The following is a 21,402-nucleotide window of genomic DNA, read 5'->3' on the forward strand; positions in this document are numbered from 1 at the left end:
GGGCAGCCCGCGAGACCCAGCCCACGGCCGCGATCCCCGGAGGCCGTCAACGCCCACTGTCCTAGCGGTGACCCTGCCCTGGCGCTTCTGCCGGGTCCTCGACAGGAGTCCAATCGACAGGTTCAGCGACGCTTCTGGAAAGCGTGCGATCCAGGGCGCTGATGTGCACTACCCTGTGGGGCACCGAAATAGCTGAACGCTATTTAAGCCCGCAGCAGGGATGTGATCAGCCCAGGGTTTGGCGCCTGGATGAAAAGGAAACAAACTTGAGCTGCGGCCATGGGCTGCTGCTTCCACAAACTTGAGAGAGGGCAGTGGCTGCTGCTCTCAATAGGCAAGGAGAGGGGACTAGGCCACCTTCCTCAACCCCCAAATAGAGAACTCAGATAAGACGTCAGCACGCTTCCTATGCCAGCGCAGCCTCCCGACAACCTCCCTTCCCCGTTCCCAGTGCCCGGTCATCTCAGCCTTCCAGGCAGTGGCCACTGGCAAGTTAATGAGATCCTCTTCTTTCATCCTGGGGAAAGCCGGAGTGAATGAATAGTTGAAAACACAAAATTTAAGTGCCTATGGGCTAGGTCCTTTAAGACTTCAAAATATACTCAAATGCTTAAATGATGACAGCAAAGACTTAAGGAAGGTGTTGAGAACGGAGTTGACAGAAAATTAATACGTTACTTTGATAGCTTAGCAAAGGCCTGCAACAGCTTTATCAATAGAGTAGTGTGGCTTTTGCTGAAAGCAGTTTTCTTCATGGAAGGAATTTTATAGCAGGGGCAAAATATATAGAAACAATGAAAAGACCTTTAGAAAATTCCCTTAAGATGTTAATTATAGAATTATCTTGATCATTTGCACAAGAATTTTTCAAACACTTTTCAAAGGTGTCAACTGAGCATCTTGTCTTAGCAGGGAAACGTGCTTAAAAATGCAACTTGCTTTTCTCTTCCTTGGTTTTTCTCAACAATTTCCAAATAAAATTTTGGCTTCAAATACTGGAATACGTTCATCCGATTGAAGTCTGAGAAAGAAGAAAATTAAAATTGAACAACTTGCTTTTTTCTTCCTTGATGTTTCTGAACAGCTTCCATGGAAACTTTTGCCTCATACAGTGGAATGGGTTCATCCAACTGAGGTCTGAGAAGGAATGAAATTAGAAATGTCAGGTCAAGTTAAAGTAGAACAAATGGGGTGGTATATGACAAATGCTAGTGCTCAAATCTATTACTTTATTAATTTTTTGAGACAGACTCTGGCTCTGTTGCCCAGGCTGGAGTGCAGTGGCACGATCTCAGCTCACTGCAACCTCTGCCTTCCAGGTTCAAGCGATTCTCATACTTCAGCCTCCTTAGTAGTTGGGATTACAGGTATGCACCATCAAGCCTGGCTAATTTTTGTATTTTTAGTAGAGATGGGTTTCACCATGTTGGCCAGGCTGGTCTTGAACTCCTGGCCTCAAGTGATCCGCCTACCTCAGCCTCCCAAAGTGCTGGGATTACAGGCATGAGCCACTGCACCCAGCCTCAAATCTATTACTTTAAGTAATTCAAACAAATTTGTCCATTAGTGTTTCCAATGTTAAAAGTGGTTAAGTTTTGAAGGAAAAAAAATTATCTTCTTTATTTACTACCTCTTTTTTTTTTGAGATGGAGTTTCTCTCGTTGCCCAGGCTGGAGCGCAAAGGTGAGATCTTGGCTCACTGCAACCTCCACCTCCCAGGTTCAAGCAATTCTCCTGTCCCAGCCTCCCCAGTAGCTGGAATTATGGGTGCTTGCCACCAGGCTCAGCTAATTTTTGTATTTCTAGTAGAGACAGGGTTTTGCCATGTTGGCCAGGCTGGTCTCGAACTCCTGACCTCAGGTGATCCACCCGCTTCAGCCTCCCAAAGTGCTGAGATTATAGGGGTGAGCCACTGCGCCCGGCCTACTCCCTCTTTTATAAGTGATAAACATTCAACTTTAAACAAATATACCATGGTTTTCTCTCCTTCAAGCTATTGGTTATTTCAAGTTGCTTTGGGAGGGGTGATGAGGAAAAGCAAAGGGTGAGGTACACTATATAATGGAGTGAGGAAAACTCACAAGCCACTTCTATTTCTGGGAGTACCTACTGGTGTGCCACCAGATATACTTTGATAAATATTAAAGAGCAGCTATTTATCTAAATAAAATATAAGGTCAGTGCAAAAGTAATTACAGTTTCTGCCACTACTTTCAATGGCAAAAACCACAATTATATTTGCACCAACCTAATAATAAAATATGGAGGCAACAGGCACATGGCGAGAGCTAAAACAAAAGTGGGACTGCCTGCCTTAGCTCCTTGAAAATAGAAAAACAACAATGATTTGGTTACTTTAGCGTACCTGAAAACACCAGTCGATAACTTCTCCATCACATCCTTTAAGATACGTAGCTGGAAGGATTGTTAAGGTGGCAATGTAAAGGAGAATTAAATAAAACCATTCAATAAACAGAGGATGCCAGGCAGATCACTTTCTCTTGTTTCAAGTTTTGTACTCTCAGAGATTCAACATGTTAAGTTAGAGAAATTCTGGAGGACGTCAAGTTTAGCTCTACAGCAGGGAAGTGATTTGAGAGTTGGTGGTGTAACAGAGCCTAAATTTCCAAGAACAAGTGACAAGAGCAGCAACTCAAGCCTGGTGCTTATCCTAAGTGCTCACCACTATTATCTCAATGGATGGGAATGAAATAGTGTCTAGTTTTCATTTCTATATTACACATGGCATTTTAAGTTAAAAACAATTTTAGCACTTACATATCTTACTTTAGATGTACATTTGTTGACCAGGCTGTTTGGTAATAGGCTCAAAATTTGTTTGCAGAAGCCAGTAAACTTTGTGTGTGTGTGATATACAGTCATTCCTCAGCATCCATGAAGGATTGGTTCCAGGACCCCCATGAAGACCAAAATCTCCAGATACTCAAGTCCTTTACAGAAAATAGCGCAGCAGGTTGGAAAACAAGGCTCTCTATAAAAAATTAAAAAATTAGCCAGGCATGGTGGCATGTGCCTGTTGCCCCAGCTACTGGGGAGGCTGAGGCAGGAGGATCCCTTCAGCACATGGGTTTGAGGTTACAGTGAGCTGGAATGAGCACTGCACTCCAGCCAGGGCAACAAGCAAGACCCTGTCTCAAAAAAAAAAAAAAAAAAAAAAAAGGCAAATTTGCATATAACTGAGGCACAGCTGCATTATACATTAAGTCATCTCTATGTTACGTATAATACCTAATGCAATGTAAATACTATGTAGGTAGTGGTTATACTTTTTTTTTTTTAATTGTTGTATTATTACTTTTTCAGAGTTTTTGTTTTTTTTTTTTTTGAAACAGGGTCTCCCTCTGTGGCCCAGGCTAGAGGGCATGATCATGCTCACTGCAGCATTAACCTCTCAGGCTCTAATAATCCTCAACCTCCCAAGTAGCTAGGACCACAGCGATTCACTGCCACACCAGGTTAATTTATTTTATTTTATTTTTTTGTATAGACAGGGTCTCCCTATGTTGCCTGGACTGGTCTCGAACTCCTGAGATGAAGCCGTCCTCCTGCCTCAGCCTCCCAAAGTGTTGGGATTACAGGCGTGAGCCACTGCCCCCGGTCTCCAAATATTTTTGATCTTTGATTCGTTGAATCCCTGGATGTGGAACCCTCAGATACAGGGGGCTGTATGTCACTAAGAGAATCAGAAAATGATGTAAAAATCAAAGAAAAATCTCTCTTGCTAATTTAATTGAAATTATAATATTAAGATCAAAATGCTATGTAATTGCCAGTACTTCTGAATTATTTATGGCCTAGAATGACACAGTTGGAAGGAGATGTCTCTGTTAAATCACAAGCAGCAACTTAGCTTGTATGAACTGAATGAGGAGGGTTTACACAAGTGAGGACTACAGTATGATTCAGGACTTTAGAAAATGCAAATTAGGGCTGGGCGCAGTGGCTCACGCCTGTAATCCCAGCACTTTGGAAAGCTGAAGCAGGTGGATCACCTGAGGTCAAGAGTTCGAGACCAGCCTGACCAATATGATGAAATCCTACCTCTACTAAAAATACAAAAATTAGCCGGGCATGGTGGCATGCGCCTACAGTCTCAGCTACTTGGGAGGCTGAGACAGGAGAATTGCTTGAACGTGGGAGACAGAGGTTGCAGTGAGCCAAGATGGCGCCACTTCACTCCAGCCTTGGTGACAGAGCGAGACTCCGTCTCAAAAAAAAAAGAAAAAGAAAATGCAAATTAGAAAATATAAGTCATTTAAAAATATTTTTAAAAGAAAACTGAAGAATATAAATTTACTAATTCACATCCCTGCAAGTTCCCTTCCTATTGCTGTTAACAAAATTCTCACCTGTGTGCATAGCATATATTTCTGATTCTGGAAAATGTACAGTATTTCATATACACATGTCATGTTTCAACATGGTCCAAGGATTTGTCAAATAGGTTAAAATTGCCTTCTTATCGGGAGAGGTGGTTTGAGAGAATTAAGTTATATACAGCAAAGCAGTCAGTCTAGTTTCCAACATGTAAGATTCAAAACTAATAGCTACATAGTATTCCAATATTAACTAATGTTACTTTTAATAGCCACGTGGTATTCTCCATTGTAGCATCACTCCATGTTATTCTTAATAATTACAATGTTATTCCTAATAATTACAATGTTATTGAATTGGACATATACTTTTTTTTTTTTTTTTTTGAGATGGAGTCTCGCACCGTCTCCAGGCTAGAGTGCAGTGGCGCGATCTCAGCTCACTGCAACCTCCGCCGCCCAGGTTCAAGCAATTCCCCTGCCTCAGCCTCCAGAGTAGCTGGGACTACAGGCGTGTGCCACCACGCCCAACTAATGTTTTTTTTTGGTATTTTTAGTAGAGATGGGGGTTTCATCATGTTAGCCAGGATGGTCTCGATTTCCTGACTTCGTGATCTGCCCACCTCATCCTCCCAAAGTGCTGGGATTACAGGCATGAGCTACTGCACCAGCCCGTGTACCTTTTTAAAAAATGACATTAATTAAAAATCCTTTTAGAAAGTTAAATCTAATTTTCAAATTTAATAGGAAATATTTAATCAGAAACAACTTTAAATTCATACATGCACTACAAGAAGGGGTTTTGAAATCTACTCCTTAAAACTCAATACATGCAGTATACTAATTACGTAACTTTTTTTTTGAGAGGAGTCTCGCTCTGTCACCAGGCTGGAGTGCAGCAGCACGATCTCAGCTCACTGAAACCTCTGCCTCCCAGGCTCAAGCGATTCTCCTGCCTCAGCCTCATGAGTAGCTGGGACTACAGGTGCGTGCCACCACATCCGGCCTACATAACTATTTTAAAGCTCTGAATAAATTCTGTCATTGCTCCTGGAGGGAACTGGCCTTTATATGTATCACACATATATGACTAGGCACATTTAAGAAATGTAAAGTATGATATTCACTAGAGACAAGTGTAAGGCTATATAAATCTTCAGAAACACACGTATGCTCTATCAAGTAATGATAACTTATTTTTTTTTATCCAATACATTAAAACTTTTAGCAAGTGCTGCTGCCTCTAAGCCAGACATTTTAGAAATAAAAGGAATTCTTAAGTTGACCCTACTCTAAAGAGGTTTGGACCTTTCTTTTTGAAATTGTTTGTATATTCCAAACTTTTTTTTTTTGAGGCGGAGTCTTGCTGTCTCCCAGGCTGGAGTGCAGTGGCTCGATCTCGGCTCACTGCAAGCCCTGCCTCCCGGGTTCACACCATTCTCCTGCCTCAGCCTCCCAAGTAGCTGGAACTACAGGCACCCACCACCATGCCCGGCTAATTTTTTGTATTTTTAGTAGAGACGGGGTTTCACCGTGTTAGCCAGGATGGTCTCAATCTCCTGACCTCGTGATCTGCCTACCTCGGCCTCCCAAAGTGCTGGGATTACAGGCGTGAGCCACTGCGCCCGGCATATTCCAAACTTTTTATTATTTTTACTCAACTGGAATGATTTGGCTTCAATCACACCAGACTTATCTCTGAATGACTTCTGTTTCAAAACTCAAACCCATCTTCATTTGATAAAGATTTACTAGCATTGATATTTATAAAACACTCCACAAACTCTTTAATTTAGAAAAGTATTCTGAAATATTTCTGTGCAATGGCACCATCATAGGAGTAAGTGTGCAACCTTTCAAGGTGATGTGTAATTTCCTTAACGTCAGGTTAAAAACAAAATTTTCCACGTATCTTATGGCTTATCTCCATTCAGAAAGGAGAGAGACTGCCTGAGTGTGATTCTTGTTCCGCCACTTGCTGCATCCTTGAGTCTGTATTAACATCTCTACGCTTCGGCTTCTTCACCTGTGAAATGGGGATGGTAACAGGACTTACATCTCAAAAGGCTGCTTTAATGTTTAAATTAATACTTGCAAGGCACTTGGAACACTGTTTGGCATACTTAAGGAAACTTAACTGCTATTATTATTTCCTATTATCGTAATGAAAGAACTTAGTACAGTACAAGGTTTCAAGCCAGAAACTCAAATCAGTCGATAAAAAGGATATAAAGATATTTTCCCTGTTGTACATTTGACAAATTCCAAACTTCATCATTCAGGAAAGCTAACGTTGCTCCCTTGAGGAAAAGGCAATGGCTATCTGGAGGATCCAGCTTGGATAGAATAAAACAAAGACTAATCAATTATTGTCAGTTTAACAGCAGGATGATTGGTATCTTGAGTCAGAAAAACTTCTACACAAATTAAATGATGTCCAAATCACAAAAATATGCACATAGATAACATTTAATAACATGTAAATGATAATATTTTCTATTTCATGGTCCAAAACGATGAAACAGCGAGGTGATAAGTACATGGCAGATGCAAGGCCGATCTAGAATCCTGGTGATGAAATGGGAGGGGTGTGTGTGTGTCTTTTCTCGCCATCTTCATGAGGGTGTTGGAAAATCAGTGAAGATTGGTATGTGAGAATTATGGTATTTGCATATCAGCCATCATGTAAATATGTAACTAGAATGCTGAAAAAGATAACCTTGAGAGATAACATACATAAACATGTATAGTAATTCCAGTTTGAATAATTAGGAAATTGTGATAATTTTATACGGAAATATTTTGCTAAGTATATGTCAACGATGTTCAGATAGCAAAAATGCTATCTGAAATACTATTAAAAATTCATGCCGGGCGTGGTGTCTCACGCCTGTAATCCCAGCACTTTGGTAGGCCGAGGCAGGTGGATCACCTGAGGTCAGAAGTTCAAGACCAGCCTGGTCAACATGGTGAAACCCCGTCTCTACTAAATACACAAAAATTAGCCTTGCGTGGTGGCAGGCGCCTGTAATCCTAGCTACTTAGGAAGCTGAGGCAGGAGAATTGCTTGAACCCGGGAGGCAGAGTTTACAGTGAGCTGAGATCGTGCCATTGTGCTCCAGCCTGGACAACAAGAGTGAAACTTCGTTCCAAAAAAAAAATCATAAGTCACATGTCTAAATCACTAAATAAAATTATACTTCATTGCTGAAAATATGTCTCTGGTAGGCAGTATTTCAACAATTTGGCCAACATGTTGCTAAAGTAAAAAAAAGCTACATTTCTACATATAAAATATGTAGCTACATATAAAATATGGAATGAAAAATGAAGGTAAATTTCTTTATGATTCAGATTTTCTTTTTTTGAGACAGAGTCTTGCTCTGTGACCCAGGCTGGTGTAGAGTGGTGCAATCTCAGCTCACTGCAACCTCCGCCTCCCAGGTTCAAGTAATTCTCGTGCCTCAGCCCTCAGCCTCCCAAGGAGCTGGGAATATAAGCCTGCGCCACCATGCCTGGCTAATTTTTGTATTTTTTCTAGAGACAGGGTTTCACCATGTTGGCCAGGCTGGTCTTGAACTCCTGGCCTCAAGTGATCTACCTGCCTCGGCCTCCCATAGTGCTGGAATTATAGGTGTGAGCCACCGCACCTGGACCAGATTTTATACTAATTTAGTCACACTCTTTGCCTCAAATAACTTAGACTTTATTGTTTGTTAATTACACCCCTTTGGTGTAATGGTAATGCTTTATGGTTTCTGATAATACCTGAAGGTTTTCTTCTGTTGTTACCCAGTGGCCTCCAACACCAAGAAGTGTGATGATATCATGTTTATGTGGTAGTAGTTGTAGTTTTACAGCTGGTTCATCATCTTTACTATACAATCTCACTTGCAAGGGAATAGTTTAAAAAAAAAAAAACGAGAGAGAGAGAGAAGAAATATATTTTATAAAAATCTGACAAAAATTTATTCTTCAAACAAGTTCTTATTTATTTAGAGACAAAGTCTTACTATGTTGCCCAGGCTGGCCTGGACTCCAGCAATCCTCCAGCCTCAGCCTCATGAGTAGTTGGGACTACAGGCGCAGACCACTGTGTCCAGCACTCTCTTTACTTTTTAATGTACGAATGAGGAAACATTTTTCTTAGAAAAAGCCACACACAATGTATTCTGACACCATAAAATCTACTTTTTGCATTAAACTGATCATAAAATTTATTCTACATTTAATTACAATTTATTGTAAATCTATTTATTATAGAAATAAATAAAGATAAAAAGTCTATCTTCATTTGAAAACCAGGCAAGGTAATGTAACACATAACCAAATCTGATAATTAACACTGATAGCTTAATATAGTGAGATGAGTTGATTCCCAGTTAAAAAACTCAGACTCAGGATAGTCTTAACATAATTACTGAAATGTCCATGTGAAAAAATGATGCAATAAAGTATGTATTTACTTCCACTGACAGATTATCCTGAGCTATTTTCAAATCTTAGAAAATACTGGTTTAAAAAACCAGACGATAGTCATAACCATATTCATCCATGATTCTCAAATTAGAAGATAAATTCTACCAAAGTATAAACAGAAGCACTTTGCAGGCCTGTAAAACCTACCCTTTAGGAGTCATGCTATTACTTAAGTGTGTTCAGAGTAAGTGTTAAAAAAAATACTGGTTAAACTAAAAACATTCAAGAAAGTGAAACTGGAACAAACTTTGGCATTTTCCAAATAGAGACTGCAGACATCAACTATCCAATAGAAGGCAGCCTCACACAGCAGATGGGACTGAAAAGGCATCGCAATGATGCTGTGTTATCTGGGAACTACCGAGGAGGCCATGTTTCTAGATTTCTTGTAGCAATATGTCATTTGTTACTCTAATGTCTACACCAAGCTCGTCCAACCCACAGCCTGCCCAGGATGGCTTTAAATGCGGCCCACACAAATTCGTAACTTTCTTAAAACATTGTAAGACATTTTTGAGATTTTTTTTTTTTTTTAGCTCATCAGATATCATTAGTGTTAATGTATTTTATGTGTGGCCTAAGACAATTCTTCTTCCAACGTGGCCAGGGAAGCGACACCCCTGGTCTACACTGTAAAAGATAAGCATGTTCTCTCTTACATACAGTACTTACAATGAGAATAAAGTAGAAGTTCCAATTTAAATTAAAAAGTCTTTAGTTAAAAACAAAACCCAAAACTTAACATCCAGTTTAATAAGTGCATTAATAATTATGCCCTAAATTTTTTTCTTAAATTCATCAAACTAAAAAAACTACACAGGCTACTAATTTCGTAAGGTACCTACCTCCAGCATCTAGGACAATATCTACTCCCAGGCCACCTGTTTCTTCCAAACAGCTTTCAGCAACATGAACTTTCCCATTAGATACATCAATCACTCGGGCTGTAAAGGACAGGAAATCAGGCAATTGTACTGTTCTGTACGTGATCAACACAAACAAATCACGGAAAAAGAAAAAGAAAAGCAAATAAATATCTATTCTTTGAAATGAGTTAAGCAATTCAAACAATTACTGAATTTAAAGGGAGAAAGTCAATTTAAATTATACTTTTTCTCATCTAACCCAATATGGGATATAGCAGTCTAAACAAAGAGACCTATATATTTAATAAAATTAAAATGTGAACATTTTGAGAAGGTGATCCAAGGCTGGTCTGTTGACACAGAGCACTATTTTCTACAGCTATAGGCTATGTTGCCAGAATTAAGAATCTGAAAACACAGAGGTACATATATAATAAGACATGAACTGGAAGATTAAGTCAGTTTCTTTTTTTTTTTTTTTCTTCCAGATAGGGTCTCACTCCATTGCCTAGGATAGAGTGCAGTGGCGTGATCACAGCCCACTGTAGCCTTCAACTCCTGGGTTCAAGCAATCCTCCTGCCCTAGCCTCCCAAGAAGCTAGGACTACAGGTACATGCCACCATGCCTGGCTAATTTTTTTAAATTTTTTTGTGGGGACAGGGTCTTGCTATGTTGCCTAAGCTATTTTTGAACTCTTGGCCTCATGTGATCCTCCTGTCTTGGCCTCCTAAATCCCTGGGATTATAGGTGTGAGCCACCACCCCCAGCTAGATTAAGTAGGTTCTCAAGTATGTTCATATTTAATAGTCTTTAGAGCTAAAAAGCATCAAAATATACAGATGATGCTCATCTTTACGATGGGCTACATCCCAATATACCCACTGTAAGTCAAAAATGCACTTAATATCCAATAAACCCATCGTAACATTTTGAAAATCCTAAATCAAAACACTGTCAGCTGGGAACAGTCTGTATTTGTATAATAAGGTAATTATCTGCTAGAGGCTGTTTCACTGTTTCTCAGTCATAGAAATCCCCCTCTCTTCCCCACTTACTCTCCCAAATGAAGAAAAATCTTAAAGCGAAGGAAAAGGAACATGATTTTTAGAAGAGTCAGTACAAATTAAATAGATTTTAACTGGCTGCATTAAAGGATATTAGTAGTATCATATTAATAGAATATAAATTATTGACAGAATTAAAAATAATTCTCAGAATTTTGAACTGGCAAATAACAACATGTTTGTATTTCCTTTCTGTATCTTTTAAGACCTTCTAGTTGAAGAGAATTCCTCTCAGAGCTGCCCAGATTAGTGGTGTAGTCCAACAGAGTAATCTAGGATTTGGAGGGAAGGAGGAAGAGGACAAAAGGGAAAGGGGACAAAGTAATCTAGGAAAGGCAAATTAACAAATAAGAAATTTTCCCTTCATTCATGTTCTTTTTATTCACACCATTCATGCTTTTTTTTTTTTTTTTGAGATGGAGTCTCGCTGTGTCACCCAGGCTGGAGTGCAGTGGCATGATCTCGGCTCACTGCAAGCTCCGCCTCCTAGATTCATGCCATTATCCTCCCTCAGCCTCCCGAGTAGCTGGGACTACAGGTGCCCGCCACCACACTGGTTCATTTTTTTTTGTATTTTTAGTAGAGATGGGTTTCACCATGTTAGCCAGGATAGTCTCGATCTCCTGACCTTGTGATCTGCCCGCCTCGGCCTCCCAAACTGCTGGGATTACAGGTGTAAGCCACTGTGCCCGGACCATTCATGCTCTTTTTTTTTTTTTCTTTTGAGGCGGACTCTCACTCTGTTGCCCAGACTGGAGTGCAATGATATGATCTCGACTCACTGCAACCTCCACCTCCCGGATTCTACCAATTCTCCTGCCTCAACCTCCTGAGTAGCTGGGATTACAGGCATCTGCTACCACGCCCAGCTAATTTTTGTATTTTTAATAGAGATGGGGTTTCATCATGTTGGCCAGGCTGGTCTTGAACTCCTGACCTCAAGTGATCCACCTGCCTCAGCTCCCAAAGTGCTGGGATTACAGGTGTGAGCCACCACGCCCAGCCTATGCTCTCTTTCTCCATTCTATTTTCAAATCTCTTCTTTTTCCTTTTCTCTTCCTTTCTTCAGCCCCTGTATTGCCTTCCTTCTATTTCTTGGTTATCTCTGTCACAAACATAATGTAACAATGGAAATTAATGTGAGCTTTACTGTCAGGCCTGGGTTCAAATCTCATTCCAGTCCTTTACTAGGTGTATATCCTTGGAGAAGCTAGTTCTCTGAGGCTCATCTCTAGTTCTTCCGCACCCAGCCTGCATCAGGTGTTTCTAAACTGCATCAAAGTTCACCTAATTCAAAGTTGAGTAAATTGTTGAAAACAATGGGGCAAAGAGGAAAAAACTGAAAAATGTAAGTTTACAAAAAACGTAAGTAATTAAAATTAAAACTATCACTTAAGTAAATTGGGGCTGGATATGGTGGCTCATGCCTGTAATTCCAGCACTTTGGGAGGCCAAGGTGGGTGCATTGCTTGAGCTCAGAAGTTTGATAACAGCCTAGGCAACATGGCTAAACCCATCTCTACAAAAAATACAAAAAATTAGCCGGGTGTGATGGCATATGCCTGCAGTCCCAGCTACTCAGGTGGCTGAGGTGGGAGGATCACCTGTCCCTGGGGAGGTCCATACTGCAGTGAGCCATGATTGTGCCATTGTACTCCAGCTGGGTGACAGAGTGAGACCCTGTCTCAAAAAAAAAAAAAAAAAAAAGTAAATTGGGAGACAGCACATACACTGCATTTTCAAACTGACTTTCGTTTGGGATTTTATAAGTTCTTTTTTTTTTTAAGATTATATATAGATGAGGTCTTCTATGTTGCTCAGGCTGATCTCAAACTCCTGGGCTCAAGTGATCCTCCCACCCTGGCCTCCCAAGGTGCTGGGGTTACAGTCGTGGGCCACTGCACCTGGCCAAGGATTTTGTACTTGGTTTTACAAGTACATTTTTAAAGGTGATTTTCCTCCAAAATTCCTTGTTTTAAAGTCTGTGCTTGTAATACTACCCACCTATGGGAGGTCTGAATCTTTCAAGGCACTGCTTATCTTCAAGGCTGCATGCTGTTGAAATCACTTTGGCTCCTCTATGATGTGCTAACTGAATAGCTATTGTACCAAATGCCTGTGTAGAAAAAAAATATACAGTGGGTGTACGGTTATAGGGCAGAGGCCATATCAAATAGATTTCTTTATATTATTTAATAAAGTGTAATTCTTTAGTGTTACTTTAGTATATTTTAAAATGTTATCTAATAGGAAAAGAGCAAAGTTATGGGCAATTTTAATAGTGGAAATATTTGATTGACTTTCTTCTTTACAAGGGGTGGTGGAAAAGCTGCATGCCACAAGCTGTCACTCGGTCTGACCACAGCACATAATTTCAAGGATGGAGGGTCACATTCAGACACATGGCCTTGCAAAGAGACAACTGGGCCTTGTCAGTGTGATGGTCTAAGCTAATTATATACTATATATGGGAGTCCAGCTACCTCTCTTTTTTTTTTTTTTTTTTTTTGAGACGGAGTCTTGCTCTGCCGCCCAGGCTGGAGTACAGTGGCCGGATCTCAGCTCACTGCAAGCTCCGCCTCCCGGGTTCACGCCATTCTCCTGCCTCAGCCTCCCGAGTAGCTGGGCCTACAGGCGCCCGCCACCTCGCCCGGCTAGTTTTTTGTATTTTTAGTAGAGACGGGGTTCCACCGTGTTAGCCAGGATGGTCTCGATCTCCTGACCTCGTGATCCGCCCATCTCGGCCTCCCAAAGTGCTGGGATTACAGGCTTGAGCCACCGCGCCCGGCCCCAGCTACCTCTCTTTGAAGATCAAAACACTTCAAAAGCTCCATCTTGTTCAGACCCATGGGGTAAGTTCAGGGAAACACTACTATCCTGATGTTGGACATCAGGCTGAAGCCAATGCTGAAGACAGCTCTGCGTTTTCTTCAAAGAAAAGCAGGAAGAAAGCATTTCATCACAAGCCAGTTAGAAAAGAGAACTATAAGTTAATTTCAAGTTTTTCTTGACATTTTTAGATGACGGTATTTTACGTATTGTTTTAGTGTCTTGCACTATGTTTTGGTATATGTAGTATGTTTAAATTAGGATGTGCTGATCTTTTGTGTGATCCATCTATATATAAAATGCCAATACTTGGTCAACATAAGTGTGAGGGTGGGAAATAGGCTACAAAGCTGGTAGGGAGTTCTGGACTATGACTTCAAGGGCTCATGCGGTATCTTAGGCTTTGTCTAACAAGAGTGAATAAAAATGGCTTGTCTGCTTTTTAATGTACCAGCAGATTCAAAGTCATAAACTAATCACACTAAATCTAACTTTGATCTTCTATTGATAAAAGCTGCTTATTATAACAAAATAGGACACTGGAAAAAAAGTCAATCAATAACCTATTGGCAAAGAATTATATTAGCAAACGGATGGCTCATTGCTAAATTTCCTAAGTTTACTATATGCTGCTCTGTTTCTTGACAAAACCATTAGCACCTACACTTGCTCCATCCATTATCAGCACTGATTTTCCAGGAGAGACATGAGAAAGATAATGAAGAGCTGTATAGGCGCGCACTCCATCCCGAATGCTTCCTGCTGCTTCCGTCCATGTGACCTTTTCTGGTTTATGAACTATCATAAAGAACAGGAAGAAACAATCTGTTAGCAAGTCCCATGAGTCCTACCTCCTGGATCTATTTCTCTCCATCTCTACTACTACCATGGCCCTGGTCCAAGCCCCCACTCCCATTCTCTCTCACCTACATTACTTTCCATTATTGCCCATGAACAATTCTCCACATAGGAGTCAGTGTGTGTGTATTTTTAAAATGTTTTATATTGTGAAATAAAACACATGCAGAAAAAGTATGTAAAATATAAAATACAGTTGGATGAATAAATATAAAGGAAATATGCAGAGTTAACTACCATCCTGGTGGCGAAAGACCACAGCCATCACCCCAGCAGCCTCTTCTCTCCTCATCAGAGGTCACCACCATTCTCATACAATTTCTCATTTGTATCACTCAAGTACGCATTTCTAAACAATACAATTTCGTGGCTGGGCGCAGGGGCTCATGCCTGTAATCCCAGCACTTTGGGAGGCCAAGGCCGGTGGATCACGAGGTCAGGAGATCGAGACTATCCTGGCTGACACGGTGAAACCCTGTCTCTACTAAAAATACAAAAAATTAGCCAGGTGTGGTGGCAGGCACCTGTGGTCCCAGGTACTTGGGAGGCTGAGGCAGGAGAATGGCATGAACCTGGGAGGTGGAAGTTGCAGTGAGCTAAGATCGTGCCACTGCACTCCAGCCTGGGCAATGTTAGACTCCGTCTCAAAAACAAAAAACAAAAAACAATTTTGTATTGCCAAGGCTTTAAACTTTATCTGAACGGAATCATACTATATGCATTCTTTTCTACCTCGCTTTTTATGCTCTACATTACGTTTTTAAAGCATCCTTTCTGTGGATGAGGCTGTTAGATCACTTTCACTCTTGTTGTTTTATAGCATTCCAATATATTAAAAACACCTTCATTTGCTTATCCATTGTTTAGCTGATGAACATTTGTGTTGTCTCCAGTTTTTGTCAGTTACAAACAATGCTGCTAAGTGTGTTCGTATATGAAAGATATTGTTACACTGTGCATGGTTTTTCCTAGGATATTTAAATCGGAGTGGAAATCCCAGGTCCCAGGGTATATTACCTGTTCCTTAACTACACCTTTCCAAAGTGACTGCATCAATTTACTTTCCCACAGGACTGTCCTGTTGCTGCAAATGTCCTTGTCAACTTGTGGAATGATCACATTTATACATTTTTACCAATTATGAAGGTAGGTAATAGTTTCTTACTATGATTTTAATTTGTTTTCCCTGACTACTGAAAGAGGTTGAGCATCTTTCCATGTTTATTGCCCTTTGGAATTCCTTCTGTGAATTCCTTTTTCAAGTGTTTATCAATGTTTCTATTGTTTTGTCTTTTTCTTATTTAGAGCTTTACAGGAATTCTTTATATATTGTAGATAAGTCGTTTATGTGCTATAAATATTATTTTCAACTTTGTGTCTTCTGTTTTCAATCTCTTTAACAGTATCTTTAAAAAATAGAAGCACCAGAATGGTATTTTAAAAAGATAACTGATATCCTAACAATTCTCTGCTTAAAATTTATCAATGGCTTTCCACTGCACTTAGAACCAAATGCAACTCCTAATATAGTTTAAAAAGCTCCACATGATCTGACTGTTAAACTATTCCTTAACATGTTTCGCTATTTTTGTTTTGTGTTTATGCTGTACACTGATGTGATTTTTCCTTTTGCTATTTTTGTTTTGTGTTTATGCTGTACACTGATGTGATTTTTCCACAATACAAGGAATTCTTTTTTTTTTTTTTTTTTGATACGGAGTCTCACTCTGTCGCCAGGCTGCAGTGCAGTGGTGCAATCTTGGCTCACTGCAACCTCCCCCTCCTGGGTTCAAGCAATTCTCCTGCCTCAGCCTCCTAAGTAGCTGGGATTACAGGTGTGTGCCACCATGCCTGGCTAATTTTTGTATTTTTTTAGTAGAGACGGGGTTTCACCATGTTGGCCAAGCTGGTCTCAAACTCCTGACCTCAGGTGATCTGCCTACCTTGGCCTCCCAAAGTGCTGGGATTACAGGTGTGAGCCACCGCGCCTGGCCAAGAAATTCTTTCTTGTTTTACCTAAGATCAACTTTATAATACTTTCACAGTCTTTACCAGCTCTTTCAAATGTTTCCTCTAATATCAATGATTCCCGTGGACTAGGCAGAGTAGTCAGCACTGCATTTAGCAACTAGTGCCATCTAGTGGGGGAAGTGGAGCATTCAAACATGCATGTTGAAATGCTCAGACAAGAGCCGAGAATTAAAACAGTAAAAACATATTAAGTACCAGGTGATAGCACACACAGTACTTTATTCCTTAGGTAACTCTTTAAGACAGCTATTCTCCCAATTTTACAGATTATGAAATAGGGTTCAGGGTAATTGATTAATTTGTCTAATGCCACATAGCTCATAAGGTGAATATATGACTTTAAAGCACATCTATTTCAACAGTGCATGCTCAGTCAACATATAATTTACTTACTGGGAACATCTTCTATCAAAAGGATTGGAACTATCATATTTTTATTAAAAACTCAATCATGTTTTCCTTAAAGAAATGCTAACTGCGGTCAGGCGCGGTGGCTCACACCTCTAATCCCAGCACTTTGGGAGGCCAAGGCTGGCGGATCACCTGAGGTTAGGAGTTTGAGACCAGCCCGGCCAACATGGTGAAACCCCGTCTCTACTAAAAATACAAAAATTAGCCAGGCGTGGTGGCAGGCGCCTGTAATTCCAGCTACTTGGGAGGCTGAGGCAGGAGAATCGCTTGAACCCTGAAGGTGGAGGTTGCAGTGAGCCGAGATTGTGTCATTGCACTCCAGACTAGGTGACAGGGCAAGACTTTGTCTCGGAAAAAAAAAAAAAATTACTACCTGCAATAAAATTATATTTAAAATTTCAACAGTTCTAAAATTGCATGGTTAGATGTGGGTTAATATCAACACACTTGCTTTTGTGTTGGGGGTCCACAGGTGTTTATTATGTTATAAAAACTAAACAAATAAGGCCAGGTGCAGTGGCTCACACCTGTACTCCCAGCACTTTGGGAGGCCAAGGGGGGCACAGCACCTGAGGTTGGGAGTTCGAGACAAGCCTGACCAACATGGAGCAACCCCGTCTCTACTAACAATAAACAAATTAGCCAGGCATGGTGGCGCATGCCTATAATCCCAGCTACTTGGGAGGCTAAGGCAGGAGAATCGCTTGAACCCAGGAGGCAGAGGTTGCAGTAAGCCGAGATCATGCCATTGCACTCCAGCCTGGGCAACAAGAATGCAACTCTGTCTCAAAAAACCAAAAACCAAAAACCAAAAAAAAAAAATTAAACAAATAAATGAGAGCCATATTTCAGCATCCAAGAATTATAATTTGATTTCTTTCTAGTTTAGGTCCAAAGGAATAAAAACAACAATGCTAAAAATATGTGCAAAATTTTGAATGAAAAATAAAATTAGTTTTAGGCTTGACAGAATTGCTGAAGAACTGAAAAGTACAAAAGAGCTGGAAGAATTACTCTACTCTTTAACTCTATTATCATGTTTGAGAAACAGGACTAACATCACGTTTTGGGGGAATGTTTGAAACATAGCTCTTTGGTTTGGTAAAGAACAGACTTACTTGAGTTGAAAGTGACTGAGCACTGAGCACTCATTAAACCATCATGAAGGCCAGGCACAGCGGCTCATACCTGTAATGCCAGCACTTTGGGAGGCCAAGGCGGGAAGATCACCTGAGCTCAGGAGTTAGAGACCAGCCTGGGCAACATGGCGCGAGCAGTTTCTGCAAAAAAAAAGTTAGCCAGGCATGGTGGTGCATGCCTATTGTCCTAGCTACTTGGGAGGCTGAGGTGGGAGGATTGCTTGAGCCCAGGAGTATGAGGCTGCAGCAAACTGTGATCATTCCACTGCACTGCAGCCTGGGCTACAGAGGGAGACCCTGTCTCAAAAATAAACAAATAAACAAAAAACAAAACACCAAAGACAAATTAAAAAAAAAAAAAAATTATATACAGAAAAATCACCACGCAAGTAATAGAAACTAAAATAGAGTTGTAGTGAACTGAAAATTTCCCCCTACAAACTTGCTGGGAAACTGAAATTATTCCCTTTTATAAAAGGTTGAAGCTACAACAGAGATTAGAGGTTATTTAGCTGAGTGTCCTCATTTATAGACGCAGTCAGCGTGCCTAGGATCTAGCCTAAAGGTCACACTGTTAGTCATCTTTTTTTTTTTTACATTGTAAATTGACAAATTATAATTGTATAAATTTATGGGGCACAAAGTGATGCTATGATTTATGAATACAATGTGGAATAATTAAATCAAGCAAGTTAACATAGCCATCATCTCAAATACTTAACATATTTTATGATGAAGACATTTGAAATTTACTCTCAGCAATTTTGAAATGTACAATACTCTATTATTAACTATACTCACCATGCTGTGCAAAGAACTGAAAATAATAACATACCCCTTGGCCAGGTGCGGTGGCTCACGCCTGTAATCCCAGGAGTTTGGGAGGCCGAGGTGGGTGGATCACCTGAGGTCAGGAGTTCGAGTCTGGCCTGGCCAACATGGAGAAACCCCGGCTTTACTAAAAATACAAAAAATTAGCTGGGCGTGGTGACGGGCGCCTGTAGTCCCAGCTACTCAGGAGGCTGCGGCAGGAGAAATGGTTGAACCTGGGAAGCGGAGGTTGTAGTGAGCCGAGATGGCGCCACTGCACTCCAGCCTGGGCAATAAGAGCAGAATTCTGTCTCAAAAATAAATAAATAAATAAATAAATAAATAAATAAAAACATATCCCTCCTGTTTAGCTGAGATTTTATACGCTTTGTCCACCAACACTCCATTCTCCCCAGCCCGCAGCCTCTGTAGCCACCATTCTACTCTCTGCCTCTATGAGTTTGTTTTAGATTCCACACAGAAGTGAGAACATGCTGTATCTGTCTTTCTGTGCCTGGCTTATTTCACTCAGCATAGTGCTCTGCTCTCCATTTCCATCCATGTTGTCACAAATGACACAATTTCCTGCTTTTTAAAGGCTCAACGGTATTCCATTGTATATATCTATCCCACATTATTCATTCATCTGTTGATGGACACTTAGGTTGAGTCCATAACTTGGCTGTTGTGAATATTGCTGCAATGAACATGGGAGTGCAGACATCTGATTTCAAAGTTTCTGGGGAAAATATCCAGAAGGAGGATTGCTGAATCATATGGTAATTCTATGTTTTGATTTTTGAGGAACATTCATACACTTTCCATAATGACTGTACTAATTTACATTCCCACCAACAGCGTACAAAGTTTTCCTTTTCTCTACATTTTTGCCAATACTTACCTTTTGTCTTTTTGATAGCAGCTATTCTGACAGGTATGAGATGGTATTTCTTTGTGATTTTAATTTGCATTTCCCTAATGATTACTGATGTCGAGTATTTTTTCACGTCTTCTTTTGAGAAACGTCTATTCAGGTCCTTTGACCCTTTTCTACTTGTTTTTTTCTTCCTGCTATTGTCTGAGCTCCTTATATATGACTATATTAACCGCTTATCAGATGTACAGCTTATCAACATTTTCTCCCAGTCTGTAGGCTGTCTCTGCACACTGCTGTTTCCTTTGCTGTGTAAGAGGTCCTTCTTAAAGTACTACTTTTTTTCTGAGACAGGCTGGAGTGCAGTGGCGCAAATACAGCTAACAGTAGCCTCAACCTCCTAGGTTCAAGCAATTCTTCCTTCTCAGCCTCCCAAGCAGCTGGGGCTATAGGCACATACCACCACATCTAGTTTTTTTTTTTGGATTTCTTATAGAGACAGGGTTTTACCATGTTGTCCAGGCTAGTCTCGGACTCCCGCGCTCAAGCGATTGGCTCTGCCTTGGCCTCCCAAAGTGCTGGGATTATAGGCGTGAGCTACTGTGCTTGGCCTAGTTTTTTTCTTTTTTTAAAAAACAAACTTTTTGTTGAGATGATCTTGCTATGTTGCCCATTCTTAAAGTATTTCTTTCTTTTTCTTTTTTTTCAAAATTTTATTTGCTGGTAGAGACAAGCAAGTTGCCAAGGCTGGTCTTGAACCCCTGGGCTCAAGCAATCCTCCTACCTCAACCTCCCAAAATGTTGGGATTACAGGCGTAAGCCACCACACCCAGCCTTAAAGTACTTATTTTATCTTATTTTATTTTTTTGAGACAGAGTCTCACTCTGTCACCCAGGCTGGAGTACAGTGGCGCAATTTTGGCTCACCTCTGTCTCCTGGGTTCAAGCCAGTCGCATGCCTCATCCTTTCGAGTAGCTCGGATTACAGGTGCACGCCACCACACCCGGCTAATTTTTTATATTTTTAGTAGAGACGGGGTTTTGTCATGTTGGCCAGGCTGGTCTCAAACTCCTGACCTCAGGGGTTCCACCTGCCTTGGCCTCCAAAAGTGCTGGGATTACAGGTATGAGCCACCGTGCCTGTTGTACTTCTTTTAAAGAAACTTTTGTTGTGTTTTCTTCCTCAAGGAATATCTGCAATTGTTTTCTCTATATACTTTAGTGGATTTCTGGACTTTAATCCATCCTCCTAATTTACAAATAAGTTAGAAGAAAAAGGTCATTTGTGTGGTTTGCCTGTCTTAGCTTAAACTTCATAGCTAGAAAATGGATGCTCTAATTTGCTTTTCTCCTTCTGGTCCATGTCATAACTTTCCAGTGTTCATCAGTGCCTAAAGGAATGGGCCTTGTTTGGTTGTTGTTGGTTTTTTTTTTCTTTTTTTTTGAGACGGAGTCTCACTCTGTTGCCGAGGCTGGAGTGCAGTGGCACTGTGTTGGCTCACTGCATCCTCCATCTCCTGAGTTCAAGCAATTCTCCTGCCTCAGCCTCCCGAGTAGCTGGGATTACAGGCACCTACCACCACGCCCGGCTAGTTTTTATATTCTTTAGAGACGGGGTTTCACCGTGTTGGCCAGGCTGGTCTCGAACTCCTGACCTCAGGTGATCCACCCACCTCAGCCTCCCAAAGTGCTGGGATTACAGG

General features: G+C 40.7%; 1 protein-coding gene across 2 annotated transcripts in view; it reads right to left on the reverse strand.

Annotated features, from left to right (window-relative positions):
• Positions 1-558: 558 nt before the first annotated feature.
• CRYZL1 (crystallin, zeta (quinone reductase)-like 1) overlaps positions 559-21,402 on the reverse strand; it is a 52,441-nt gene continuing 31,597 nt past the window's right edge. For both annotated transcript variants that reach the window (XM_011999124.1, XM_011999123.1), the window contains 7 exons: positions 14,241-14,374; positions 12,752-12,863; positions 9,662-9,760; positions 8,106-8,227; positions 6,568-6,673; positions 2,366-2,411; positions 559-1,137 (listed from right to left, as the gene is read on the reverse strand). In XM_011999124.1, coding sequence (XP_011854514.1) covers positions 1,038-1,137; positions 2,366-2,411; positions 6,568-6,673; positions 8,106-8,227; positions 9,662-9,760; positions 12,752-12,863; positions 14,241-14,374 — 719 coding nt within the window. In that variant the 3' untranslated portion in view covers positions 559-1,037. The remainder of the gene's footprint in view (positions 1,138-2,365; positions 2,412-6,567; positions 6,674-8,105; positions 8,228-9,661; positions 9,761-12,751; positions 12,864-14,240; positions 14,375-21,402) is intronic.

Source organism: Mandrillus leucophaeus, unplaced genomic scaffold (assembly GCF_000951045.1).
Source record: "Mandrillus leucophaeus isolate KB7577 unplaced genomic scaffold, Mleu.le_1.0 Scaffold582, whole genome shotgun sequence".
Classification (NCBI taxonomy): Eukaryota; Metazoa; Chordata; class Mammalia; order Primates; family Cercopithecidae; genus Mandrillus; species Mandrillus leucophaeus.